The sequence below is a fragment of the Anarhichas minor genome, unplaced genomic scaffold (assembly GCF_050575085.1).
Source record: "Anarhichas minor isolate MPS153535 unplaced genomic scaffold, ASM5057508v1 ptg000007l, whole genome shotgun sequence".
NCBI classification, from domain to species: domain Eukaryota; kingdom Metazoa; phylum Chordata; class Actinopteri; order Perciformes; family Anarhichadidae; genus Anarhichas; species Anarhichas minor.
In genome coordinates this window covers 6579445-6593083 of record NW_027466453.1, presented here as the reverse complement: position 1 = coordinate 6593083, position 13639 = coordinate 6579445, and the positions used below count along the sequence as shown (strand labels likewise).

At 44.6% G+C, this 13639-nt stretch overlaps 2 protein-coding genes across 2 annotated transcripts; one reads left to right on the top strand and one right to left on the bottom strand.

Annotated features, from left to right (window-relative positions):
* The first annotated feature begins 18 nt into the window (after positions 1-18).
* Positions 19-6147, top strand: gsg1 (germ cell associated 1). The gene is made up of 6 exons (XM_076086681.1): positions 19-449; positions 1874-1947; positions 3653-3700; positions 3803-3994; positions 4093-4204; positions 5700-6147. Exons 1-6 carry the CDS (start codon positions 19-21, stop codon positions 6145-6147), a joined length of 1305 nt encoding a protein of 434 aa, XP_075942796.1.
* Positions 6148-6586: 439 nt separating this feature from the next.
* LOC142941897 (epithelial membrane protein 1) lies at positions 6587-11720 on the bottom strand. The gene is made up of 5 exons (XM_076084025.1): positions 11655-11720; positions 9831-9918; positions 9123-9228; positions 8120-8260; positions 6587-7969 (listed from the first exon to the last, which is right to left on the bottom strand). Exons 2-5 carry the CDS (start codon positions 9906-9908, stop codon positions 7806-7808), a joined length of 489 nt encoding a protein of 162 aa, XP_075940140.1. The 5' UTR covers positions 9909-9918; positions 11655-11720; the 3' UTR covers positions 6587-7805.
* Positions 11721-13639: the final 1919 nt, after the last annotated feature.

Genomic DNA, 13639 nt, shown 5'->3' with positions numbered 1-13639 from the left:
TCATTTAATCCCTGCACCATGGAGTTCCTGCAGCAGATGCGCTCCCCTCGCCTCTCCTTCATCCAGACCGTCGTGTCTCTCTTCACTGGTGGCATTGCCCTCATGTCCTCCCACTGGTGCACAGGTCAACAGAAGGTGCCCAAGCCCCTCTGTTCGCCCATCAAGCACAGCAACTGCATCCCCGTTCCCGGCGTCTCCAACTCCACCAACATCCAGTTCTCCTGGGAGACCGGAGACGACCGCTTTGTCTTCCCCGTCTTTCACACGGGCCTGTTCCTCATCTGCGAGGAGGACATCTATGCAGACTCGGCGGGTAAGAGAGGAAGATGGGTAAAAAATATGACACCGATTTGGAACATGTGGATTTTCTGTAGGACTGTTAGGTCATGGCTAAAAGGAGGAAATGTGTCTGACAATGGGATCACAAAGGAAAGGCAAAAGCTAATGTAGCTAAATTTCTTTCAAATGAAAAAAAAAAAAAGCCCAGATGTGCCACTAGTGACCCTGAAAAGGATTAGGCAGGTAGAGGAAATTTATAATTGAGAGAACACAGGATTTGTAAGAAGAAAGCACTGACAAACCTCAGTTATACATGTGGCCATGCTTCCAGTAAACAATCAGTATCAATGCACGGGATTTCATAAGCGTATATCAGCCATATGTGCTGGTCGGGTAGTGTGTAGTACAGGACATTCCCAAAGTGAGATGAGGATTAGCACAGAAGCAGGAAGTGAAACAAACTCACTGTGGCACTAGTGGGACAGACAATGAAGTAGGTCACAGGAGGAGAAGCAATCCAAGGTGGTGGGATGAAGTGAGGCCTCGGGTGTGTTAATTTGTATTTGTGCACGTGCGTGTGCGTCTGAGTGTGTGTGTGTGTGTGTGTGTGTTTGGGTACGGGCTCAGCCCAAAGAGGATTATCATCAGTGTGTGTTCTGCTCACAGAGATTTAGACTTTAACAGCATGACTCAATTATGGATTAGAAATCCAGAGAGGGAAAGGTTAATAGGATCCACAAACATCGGCTGGGTTTTCACCGTCTCATTTGCAACTGATTTTAAAGATTAAGCTCGGTCATTGCTGATTTTATACATCTATTATATAGTATCTATATATATAAACCTATTTTTTTGTCCTGTGTATTCTAGTCCTCGTCCCTTGTCCCAGTCCCTAGCTGTTATTTCTAATTCTGTGTAAGCACATAGAGAGATGCAACAAAAAGTTAAATTAGTTCAAGAGTTCATGTGCACGAAGGTGATTCTGATTCTGAACGATACTCAAGTTCAGCTAAAATATATAACTGACTGATGTGGTCAATTATATAAATCAGTTCACACTTAACACCACGGGATTGGAACTATTTGTATTCTACTTTCTTTAAACCAAAGTACTTCAGACCTGTTTTTTAAAGTCATAAACAGAAATACATTTAAATTTAAATGATGTTTATACCACTTGTTTTTTGCCGCGTTATTCCGGGTGCTTTGTTGTCAGATGCTGCTTCATGTCGGCTGGCTTCATAGGCTACGTCTGCTAGCACGGAAGACACATGACACCTTTTGGTCTCCTGTTCTCAATAGAACTAAACTCCAACTGTATATTTCACAGCGTGCCACAGACCTCACTTTTAGAATCACTGATGTGGAGTTCCTGTCATGTTCCTGGGTTTGTGCTTCGTCTGTTCCCTGTTTTATTTCCTAAGTTCACGCCTCATGTTTGGTTTTACTTCCTGTCTTTGTGTGTTTTCCCGCCTTTTTGATTGCCTGCCCCGCCCTGATCAATTTCACCTGTCCCTCATTAGTCCTGCACTCACCTGTTCTCACGTCCCCAATTAGTCCGTCTCTATTTACAACGCTTCGGTTCCTTTGTCAGTTCGTCTTCGTTGCTACATGGAGTTTTGTTTGCTTGTGATCTGCCAGCGGTATCTGCCTGCCTTTTGGGAACCTGTAAGACTTTTGTTTTTAAATAAAATCAGCTGAGAAAGTCACAAATATAATCAAAGGGTCAAACTGCCGACAGATAAAGTTGGTGACTCCCTAACATAAACATAGCAGCTACAGATCCAGATATCTCCAACCGCAGCCGGTGGAGACCACAAACAGAGCTAAAAGGAAAGTCAATATTGGACTGGCATGCACCAGGTGGACAGACACATGATAGCAAATGATTGATATGTTGCCACATGTCTGCTGGATATGTTAGTATAGCAGGCAACTGTATGCTAATGTTAGCTATATCAATGTGAAAGGTGATTCTGTTGGAGCCTAATATTAATATTAAGTGACACTCCTGTTTCAGACTAATCAATATTTCACACAAGCTCTAAACATGTGAATGAATGCTAATGATTTATCAAGTACGGTGGCCCTGAGCTTTCAATCCACTGCAAGTAGACAAAACAAAGGCAACACATGTAGGAATATGCTGCAAAGACTTAAAACACCATCAGATACAATGCAAATAGGGCAAATCTAAGCAAGTGAAGAAAGTGGTTTTCTTGGTGCTTTGTCTGTTTGCATCTGTTTTCTAAGTCACAGTTTGTTGATCTTACGGGCCACTGTAATTTAGGGCCAAATACCTTATTGCAGTTGCATGTAAACACATTTGGTAAATAAGCCACAAAGAAGCTTAACCGGCTGCAGAAACGGGTGCTTCTATTTATGTCATTACAGTGGAGGGAAAATAATCTCGTTTTGGGGATGAAAACAAAAATCTTTTACGTTGAAAATGAAAAAAATCACTCAAATTAAAAACTACAGTCGACACACTGACCAAGTGTCGTTTTGTGCTGCTACTGAGAGTTTCCCTGTAAGCCCCACCCCTCCAGATTTATACAACACAAATCCTATAATCTCTTATCCGTTTAGTCAAAGCTTTTAAACATTATGCAAACTGTTACCTCAATCTGACCACTTTGACAACACATGCACTGCAAACCCCCACTGCAAATACAGCGGAATTAGACAAAACGCAAGCAAATGAAGAAAACGTTTGTCGTGTTTTCTCACTTTGCAGTGTTTTTTTGTTTTTTCTATAAATGCTTAATTTCCTCGTGCTTTGTCCGTTTGCATCTGTTTTCTCGTGTGGTTAACTTTCAGGGCCACCGTAGTTTAGAGCCAAATACGGTACTCTGATTATTGCAGCTGTAATGTCAAGCCACAAAGAAGCTTAACCAGAACAAGGTTGCTTCTATTCTTTCCTTCTCTTTTAGTAGCTTTGCAGTGGTGGAAAGAACCCATTTCAGAGGGGGTGAAAACCAAATACGTTCATGTTGAAGTCAATAAGTGAAATGAAATACGAGACACAACGACAAAGTCTCATTTTGTGGTGCTACTAGGATTTTTCCCGTGGGCCCCATCCTTCCCAATTATTACCAAACAAATCTCGTAATCTCCCATCCGGTTACCTCAGGCCATGTAAACACTTTTGCCTCAATCTGGTTATTCACACAGTAATTAGATTGCAGTGTTAATTTAAACGTACAGTAGACAACGTATGCACAGGCTGAAGGTGGTTTGAACTCGGTTTCTCTTATATATATTGTTTACTAAAAGCTTTCCAGTGCAAATATCCTCTTTTCCTGTTGGTATAAAAGCAGATTTATTGTTAAATGTATGAGCTTATTTGCGTTTTGTCTTTTGATTCCCACAGACGAGAAGTGTCGAGGGTTTCACACGTTGACTCCAGGATCTGAAAAAGGTAAACGGATTCCTCACATTCTCGTGCGTTTTCCGTGGGGCGCTTACGCTCTCGGTCGACTGGATGTTTGAAAATCAAACCTTCCCCTGTGTTTGTGCTCAGCCTCTTCTCCTCCTCCTCCCTCTGCAGCAATGATGTGGCTGTCTCTGTCGTTGGAGATCCTGTATGTGGGTCTGCTGGTAATCAGCTGCACACTGCTGTCTGTGCAGTTGTGCATCAGGGCCTGGTGCCCCTCCACGCAACGCTGGGGCCAGCTGCTCAACGCTTTCGCTGCCATCTTTACAGTCCTGGGAGGTACTGTATGTATTGAACACAGAACGACCAGTATTACTAGTTTCCCTTTTTGAATTACGGAACCAATCTGGTATGTTTCCTCCCTCTTGTCTTCGCAGGTCTGCTTGGGATGGTGGGTCACATGATGTTCATGCAGGTGTTTCAGACCACGGCCTCAATGGGGCCAGAAGACTTCAAGCCTCACAGCTATGGCTACTCCTGGGCGTTCTAGTGAGTTCATAAAACACACTGCACTAAAATCACATGAGGCTTGATTGAAACTGCACAGGATCCAGGCACACTGGGATCCTCGGTCCACTTAGCTGTTCCCTTTCAAATCTTGGACCGTAGTGTACTACTGAGTGTTTCGCTTGTGAACATTTCCGTTGGTATGGCGGAAAGTTTTCCTGTCTTCCTGTTGAGTCCTCGATGACTTGAAACTAAGTGTTTCTCTACGTGCGGCCCCTCTGGACCAGGCTCTGCTGTTACTCATTTTCCAGACATCAGCATTTCTTCAACTCTTCATGTGGGACCATGTATGATGTCGTCCCTTACAGCGTGCTTTGTATCAGGGTGTTCTCCTGTCCATTCTTTGTAGCCGCACAGTCCCAATACCAATTTGACAACCGCAGCTTCTGCTGAAATTATCGTGAAACCGTGCTTGCCGAACAGACCCTGAAGGCATCATTCTAACAGTCGACAGCTCAGCCTTTTTTCCTCTACTCGGTGTTACAAGAACATGGCCTCAGAAGGCGTGATTAAAAGCTCACGGTCAAGCTGGTCCGAGGTGCCTTATCAGCACAAACAGTTTGCGTGTGAACATGTTTGAACAATCATTAAACGTGTCTTCCTCTCTGCCTCAGTGAGGATTCATTTAGAACTTGGTATGACAAAGGAATTAGAGCATATTATTATTATTATTTCCATGTCTCATAGCATCCACACATTTATTCAGATTTTTTAAAAGTCCGTCCCATGTTTCAGGCAAACAGAGGCTCTCTGCAAAAACTCTACTTTACAGTAAGAACAAACATTTGAACTGTATCTCCAAGTTATATAAAAGCCTGCTGGAGTGTCTACCAGCAGTAGTACATAATAGGATAATAAGAAATAAGTCTTTTTTTTGTTTGAAATTCATAAATGCTCAGAATTAACTCTGACATTTTTGTTTTTGTGTCTGTAAAAAAAAAAGAAAGCAGAAAGGGAACTACTTTCATAGGTTGCGTATATCCAGTTCCATTCTGTAATTACAGGGCGTGGCAGCGTGCGGCTGGTATTGTTGTACACCTTGTGAGTCTGTGTGTGTGTGTGTCATCGTGGCAACATGTGGTCCTGGAGACGCCCACAGAAGTGGTTCTGAGAACTTGAGTCTGTGGACAGATGTTGTCACCGTGATAGTGTCACAACTGTGCAAGATGCAGTCACAAAACTCCACAGGTGTGGAGCTGAGATCGAAATGATGGCCGTGGTCTGAGCAAAGGTGCCCCCGAGGGAGTAGAAAGTGGGGAAGGTGCCACTGCCCCCCCCCCCCCCCCCCCCCCCCCCCCAATAAATCAGATCAGTAAAACATGTTATTTACCAAGTTATTGTGTCTTCCCTTTAGTCAAAGTCTGAAATGACCCGGTATGTACTCAGTTACACCTCCTCTGCACAGGTGTGTCAACACACAAGCACAAGCCAACGGCACGCTTGTGATGCGCTTCCTGTTTCTCTCTGTCTCCATCAGTGTGGCCTGGTTTGCCTTCACTGTCTGCATGTCAGCCGGCGTCTCCACTCTGAACAACTACACCGAGAACGTGCTGATGATGGGACCCAGATACAGCTTCAACACCTACAGCTTTAACTTCGTGGGCCTCCTGCCACCTTATTACACCCCTGCGTACCCAGCCATAGCCCTGGCCTGTCCCCCGTCTCCCCCCCGGATCTCCCACTTGTCTCCCTACTACGAGCCCTCTACAGCAGCCTTGCCGGCCTCCTCGCTGAGGCTCGCGCACTCCCACTCGCTACCTCTCCCTCGCTCCGATACTTTCCCTCCTCCCCCATCCCGCCCCGCGCCTGCATCCCCGTTCCATCGCTTCTCCCTCCCCTCTCCGTGTCCATCGCCGGTCCACCTGACGCTGCCAGGACACCAGGAGAGCCATTATGGGCCGGAGGAGGACTACAGCCCACTTTGACCTACTATATGGACTGTTTTCTATGACTGGAGGACCTGTGACCTGTCTCGGCAATGCAGTACAATGTTTTTAAAGTTCTGAATTTACACAGTTATCAGTCCAGTGACCCAGAGAATCAGCTTTGATCATTATCGCTCAGCTCTAATAATGAAAGAGAGAGTAAATGCAGAGGACAACATTGTTTTGGAAACTGATTACAGTGAAGAAATGATCCATAAACTATCATTTAGAAGCAATCTTCCAGTTTTACTTGTGTATATAGAGAGCATCAGCAGGTATTTTAAACAGACATCTTGTTTTGGCTAATGCACAACATTTTAATAAATTTGATCTTCAGACTGGCTGTTTGAAACATCTCACTGCTCTTTGTCTGCAAGACTCAAATGAAACACAATCATTCTAACAAAGTAGCAAATAACAAAGTAAAAAACCTCAATAATTGGTTGAAAATCAAGTTTTAATGAAGTCGTAGAAATCATTGTCATTGTCGTCCATAATAAGCAATAGCAGTAGCAAAAATACAACAGCATTAGACATACAGGGCATTATGGGAAACAAGACATATTTACAAATGATATCTCACGCGTTAAGTTACGAGGCAGTTTGCCTTTCTGTCACACTGCGTGGAAACAGAGCACATATTACCAGTATATCTGTGGATTAACTGTCATAAAGATACTAGATTAGTGGATTTAGGTACATTTCAAACATACTAGGCTAGTGGAACTCAGATTCACTCAAATACTGTTGCTTGGAATGGCCCGAACAGAAACTTCGGGGTTCATTACTCTGACCTATATTTATGCTTTGTATCGACACAGTAATGTAGTGTACCCCCACACGTGAACCAGTGTGATGTCTTCTTAGTCACAAATAATTACAAAAGAAAAGCTTCTGTGTTATTTTTTTTTATACTGATTTTACATTTTATATCATCACATAGTCTCCCACGCAAATCTGCAAAAATCTTTTTTTTAAGACTTTTAAGACTTTGCCGGTCACGTTGTAGTGACTCTGTTTAATTATTTAAAATAAGACCGGAGCAGATAAATGAAATAGAATTGATGAACTAACAATAAGATAACGGGAAAAAAGATGATAAACTAAAATCATAAACTCGCCCCTTTTTATCCAACACTCATATCCATACATTACAACAACAACAACAACAACAACAACAACAACAAAGACCACAGATTTTACTCTTCAACCTGCCTTTGTTAAAGCCAGAAACATTGATGGATCTTAATTTATCATAGCATCTTAAATCGAAAGGCAAACTTTGTTCAGTTAACAACAATAATATTATTAATCTGTAGATGCCTTAGAAATCCAGCTCAAACTCTGGGTTGAAACTGCACTCAAATACCCGTCGTGATTGATTGAACTCGCCTTTTACTGCAGAATAAACACCCCACAAAGTGTGAAACCCGGACTATCTGACAGCAGGCTCAATTAAACACCAGTATATATTTGAGAGGGTCAATAGGTCGGCTTTTATCTGTAGCTGAATATACACTAGCAGCTCAAATCTGATGTCCACAACGGGACAATATAAACACTGTTTACACCATCTGCGACTAGAAACCAGATTTCAGCTGGAAGAGTAGATCCAGCCAGAGGCTTTGGGCTGGTTGGAGCGTGTTCTAGTGTCCGTCTCACGCTGCTGTCTTCTTGCGTAGCACAAAGTAAGTGATGGAGGAGAAGAACGTGAGGGCGAAGGAGATCCACGCCAGGATGAAGCAGTGACCGTACCAACCACCGGACTCGTCGAGGTGGAAGCGGTCTGTGTAGATGGAGGCTGCGATCATGATGCACAGGCCTGGAGGGAAGGAGACGAGGGCACATCAGTGAGGGCACGGAGAATGGGGAAGGGGTGAGGATGCAGAGAGAGAGAGAGAGAGAGAGAGAGAGAGAGAGAGAGAGAGAGAGAGAGAGAGAGAAAAAAAACAAACAGGGCAAAGACACTCACAGGCAAGGAGCTGAAAGATGCCGGAGATGGTGAACCTCTCTCCTTTCGGGAGGGTGAAGAGTTGAGCCACAAACACGAAGATGCCCAGGATGGAGAATATACAAGCTAGCACTGAGCTGGCCTGCACTGCCTGGAGGTATTCTGCAGGGGGAGACAGAGAGAGAGAGAGAGTGACACAGTGAAGATGCTGTGTGTGTTTGAGTGATGAGGGGGGGGGGGGGGGTTATCCTATGTGCTAAACATCATACTGACTCACTCAGGACACATTAATGCTGCAGTGACACTGTGTTATCATAACATCTGGTGAGTCAGTCCAACACAAACAGAAATCTGCTGATTATGGCGCCGCGGGAAGACAAACAACTCTGTATGATTTGAAGGTTCACAGTTGGAATAACCCCTCACTGTACATTCTCATACATGAGTTTGGATATTCTGGTGTTATATGACAGGAGCCCTTTGATGGTCGTAATTTGCGAGGCAAAAAAAAATGTATTTGGATAACTGCAAAAACCCATTGTGTGTGTCCAGTTCGTTTACATATGTTGCAGAATAAATAGCTCTCTACAAGATTTGTTTGTACACTTATTTTTCACTTTAATAAGGTCTGTATTTAATGTGTAGAGAAAAAAAAGGTGACGTCACGTGCTTCCACGGGCCAATCAGGGTTGAGCAACGTCTGACTCAAAACCTGATGATAGCCGTCAATCAAACCAAACCACACCCACACAGCTTAGCTTTGATCGCGGCCATGAAGGGCATGACAATTTCACATTTAGAGAAACACTGTTTCAGGGGCTTTAATGAAATGCAGTGGTTTCAGCCACTGGTGTAGAATAACGGCAGCACAGGGAATGCTAGGTCGTACGGTGTGGCAGGAAATCAATGAAACAAACTTTCTTTTTTTTTTCTGAGAAGTACATAAGACTGAGTTAAAATGTTGCGCCCACGGAAACAGGTCCCCTCTTTACTTCGCTTCTTTGCATCACAGGGCCGGACTTACCCGTTGGGTAGTGTGAGGGCAGATCGGTGGTGTTCCACACTCCGTTTGGTTGCAGCATCCACCGGAACCACACGTCAGTGGATATGCTGTCGGTCATCCACCAGGCCTGAGGGGAAGAGATCATTTTACATTCACAATCAGGCATAAATACGGACAAGCTTCCTCACGTGCTAAGGGGAAGTGAATGAATCAATACTAGGCGAGACAGAGAAGTAATGCGGAGAAGTCAAAGCAGGAGTGTGTGTGTGTGTGTTCACCCTGTGTTTTGACTTGTATTTAGGGGGGCAGGTGCAGGCAAAAAGGGATGGAATGCACATCCGGCTGTTACTGTGGCATTCCTCGGGTCTCACTCCGGTATGTGCAACGCTAACTACAACACAGGCAAGAATCTAGCATGTTTACGTGTGTGTGTGTGTGTGTGTGTGTGTGCGCCGCCTGATTGACGCTTTGCCTACAGTTTAAATGTAGACAACACCCGCACCCTGTGTCAAATATGTGGCCCTGTGAAGATCAGTGGCCCATTGACGCAGAAGGAAGGAACGAGGGCATCCAGCAGCCAATCGCTCACAGGCCTCGACTCTCTTGCTGCCTGTCAGCATGCTGGGAGATGCACATAACTCTTCAGCCCCGTCATTTTGAAGGAAGTCAGGGATTACGCGGGGAGTCTACGCAGTGCCGCACTGTGTGGCAGAACAAAAGTGTACTTACATTGTCAATGGTGGCCACCAGGAGGAGGATGATGCCTATGATGTGAAGGACGAAGATGGCAGCGAGTAGAATCAGCATGTTGACGGTGCTGGAGAGAGAGAGAGAGAGAGAGGGAGAGGGAGAGGGGAAACTTGTTACACCACTTTCAGCCTTTTTATTATGGAGGATGAATATAACTGGAGGGCTGACTCCAACTTTTATACTCGACACACGCACACAGAGCAGATTGGCAGCTCCTATGAGCAGAAAGAATCAAGTGTGGCCAATAACAAAGGCTTCACACTTCCTGCCCGGTTCCACAGAGGCAGCCATTAATGACAGCTCCACACACACACGCACACACACACACACTCATCTTCATGAGCACACTCGTGAGCAGCAACGCAAGGCCCAAAAACCTGGCACCCACTCAGGGTGTGGCTTCACAACTTCTAATTACTTTGAGTTGGAGTTAACGCACTCCCAGTGAAACGCCTGCAAATAGACAGCGAGACAATGTTCCGATCGAGAATCAGAGGTGCTGAGAGACGCAAAATCAGGCGGGCAAAAGAGATACTGTTGGTCAGGAGAAAGTGAGTGAGAAAGTGCGTGTTTAGGAGGGAAGTTTGTGGCGGGCAGATGAGTTTGGGCTTGTCTTGTGCTGCCAAGAACCCCCGCCACTCCTTAAAATAACTGTAGAGAGAATACCTGTAATCCCAGCAGCCTGGCTGGCCCACGCCCAATCCTGCTGCTACAAACACACCATAAACCGCTAAAAAACTATTCAAAATACTTCCCTCCTCTTTACTGTATAGCTGTATTAGTTCTACTCCACTGATCACTCTTCAGGGGGCTCTGCCCTGTGATTTCACACATCTGATCACTTTGTTGTTTTCAAGTCGTACTCGTGTGTGAACTATCTGCGGCCGCATCCAGCACCGAGGCCGCACTGGGTGTGAACAGAGGAAGAGGAACATCTGGAATGTGCTGGTTCCTTCCACGGGAAAAGGAGTGGTCAAGGGCTGGGTCCCAAAAACACACACACACACACACTGGCATGCCCGCCAGCTCACTCACACGCAACTGCACACGAGCATGCAGGCACGCTCGTACAATATGTCAAGCACGTCTGTTTGCTTCAGACGGCTACAATGAAATGAAAGATTTGAGTTTTTTGAACGTTTGTTTGCTGAGAGCTGAATAATACCAGATAATGAACAGCTTCCGGACAAAAAAAATAAATAACAAGCAAAGTTAAATGCTCGGCAGTTGCTTTAATACAAAGCACACTTGTGGACCACTTTGATCCGACTTCCTCCAGATTCTTCGCCCGAAAAACAAGACGTGTCAGCTTTTGCTGCTGGGATTCTTGCATCTGGCCTGGCTGTGGCATATTTTCCATCACGCCAAATGGAATACATGTGGCTGAGGCTAGGTGTGAGAATGCTAACCCCCCCCCCCCCCCCCCCCTAAAAAAAGCAAGCAGCAAAGCAATCCTATGTCTTTTAAAAATAACTATTTACATTCAAACTAATCCCTTTAGCACTGCTACAGGAACCAAACACATCTGGGAGGCAGCCACACCTGGCCCACAAAGATGGGCCGTAATTCAATAGCAAAGTTGCCTGTGAAGGTGAACAGAGGAGGTCACACACACACACACACACACACACACACACACCTGCTTTTGCTCATCTGCATTTTTTCTTTTTTTCTTTTTATAAAACCAGAAAATACTGAAACAAACCTGCAGAACTCTTATTAAAATACCACCGTTTTATCACCGTGAAGCATCTATAGAGAAGTAAGACGTACAGAGGGATTCAAGGAGAGTCTTTGACTTACTGTTTGACGGCTGTGCCTCTCTTCAAGTCTAAATCCTCCTGTTCTCAAGGACAATAATTTCAGAGTCTAAATGCACAAACTCTAGGAGCTACCCGTCCGCCCACTTTTACCCAGCCCTCTTTTTTAAGTCCACACCCCAGACAAGCCTCTGGCTGGCTGGGTCACATAGCCTCTCTTCCTCCCTCCCACTCTACTCTCCCCCCCCCCTCTCTCTCCACACATCCAAAGACTCAAGCCAGACACTATTTCCACAACTTTTGCGGGCAGGCAATATATATAAATATATATACACATTTTCCTTTTGTGTTTGGTTACTCATGTCTTTGTCACTCAGTTTGGTGGTGGTGATTTTCTCCAGCTCATGACTCACTGAAGTTTCAAGGGGGGGGGGGACTTCCATAACATTTCACATTATTGACAACGATTCCTTACATGCTGCCATGGCGACAGACTTGCAGCCCCGGCCTAATCACAGTCACTGCGTTGCCGTTGCATGTGTAAACAAAACGGGCGAACTGGCACGAAGCGCTGTGCTTCTTCCTGATCGCCGCCTTCCTTCTTTTCCCGCTTTTGTTACAGGGGAAGGAGTTTCAGGATGAAGGAATGTTGTTGGCTGCGAGGGAGAGAGAGAGGTGGGGGCAAATGAGTGCAAGTCATAGCTTGAGTGAGCGAGAAGGAGGGGAGGGAGGCAATGAAGGCAATGGGAGAGGAATTTAAAGAGGGGAGGAGGGGTTGGAGACATTTCACACTGCTGCAAGTTCATAAATGTATTACTCATCACTGATATATGATGATACTGATGATATGGTCCTAATGATCCTAATCAAAGTCATCTGCTGTTTGAGCCGATCACATGCGGTGCGTTTAGTCTGAGGCTGAATCTCAATCTTCATCCAACAGCTCTGTCTTGAGACTTAATCTAATCATACCACGCCACATAATAACGCATAATAACATTTGCTTGTTCGTCACACAGCTCGTTGATTGCAAATTGCTGTTCCTCTGGCAAATCAGTGGCATCAATAGGACAGAGTGCAAATGCCGGAGCCATCGTCGCTATCACCGTATCTAATGAGTTCCCCCTCAAGTATCAGACACGCTGAGTAAAAAGTGTCCTCAGAGGACCAGGCCACACAGTGTCATCAGCCTCAAATAAGAGACATCTTTGTATGTTATTCACACAGCAGTAGACGCACACCCAAACAGTGTTTAACTAGATCTTTTTCTCTTTTTTTTTTATAGTTTTACGAGGTGGTTTGATTTTTAAAACCGTTGTAAAGGTTTTTGGGCGGATAGGTTATAAATACTCTCACTGTTTCTGTTCAGTATTCAGCAATTATACTTGAATAAACTAAGAAAGCTACACAGATGTTGCTCACTGCTGAAAGCTTGCAGCTGAAACATTGGAAATGTCAAAATACTGGAATAAGTGAAGTTAAAGTAAACATAGCTGCTAAAATGATGGTTAAAAGGGAAGCGTGGAAAGAAGTTTGAATGTCAATGTAAGTGTAAATGAAGTGTTTGTAATTGCACTTGTAGTTGCTTTCCTTATTGTGAAGCGTGTGTATGTGTGTGGTGTGTCTATATAAAGGGACCCCAAAATCAAAAGTACATATTTTACCTCTTACCTGTGGTGCTTTTTATCAGTGTAAATTGTTTTGGTGCGAGTTGTCTAGTTTTGGAGATATCTGCCGTAGAGATGTCTCCAATATTAAGGGACTATATATCTGCTTGTTGTGATCAAAGCGCCAACAAATAAAAAATTAAAACTCAACAGCAATGTCTCTTTCCAGGAATCATGATCCGGTTACTGAGGATAATCCACAGACCTTGTTGTAGGAACTATTTTCTTTCTTATGAACGACACCGGACGACCGTATCACAGAAGGAGGCCTTCATCTATACTTAATGCTGCTAGCTCACCTAGCACAGAGCCTCGCGTTCATGAGCAGACGCCCGCTTCCTTCTTCGCGGCGACACGGTTG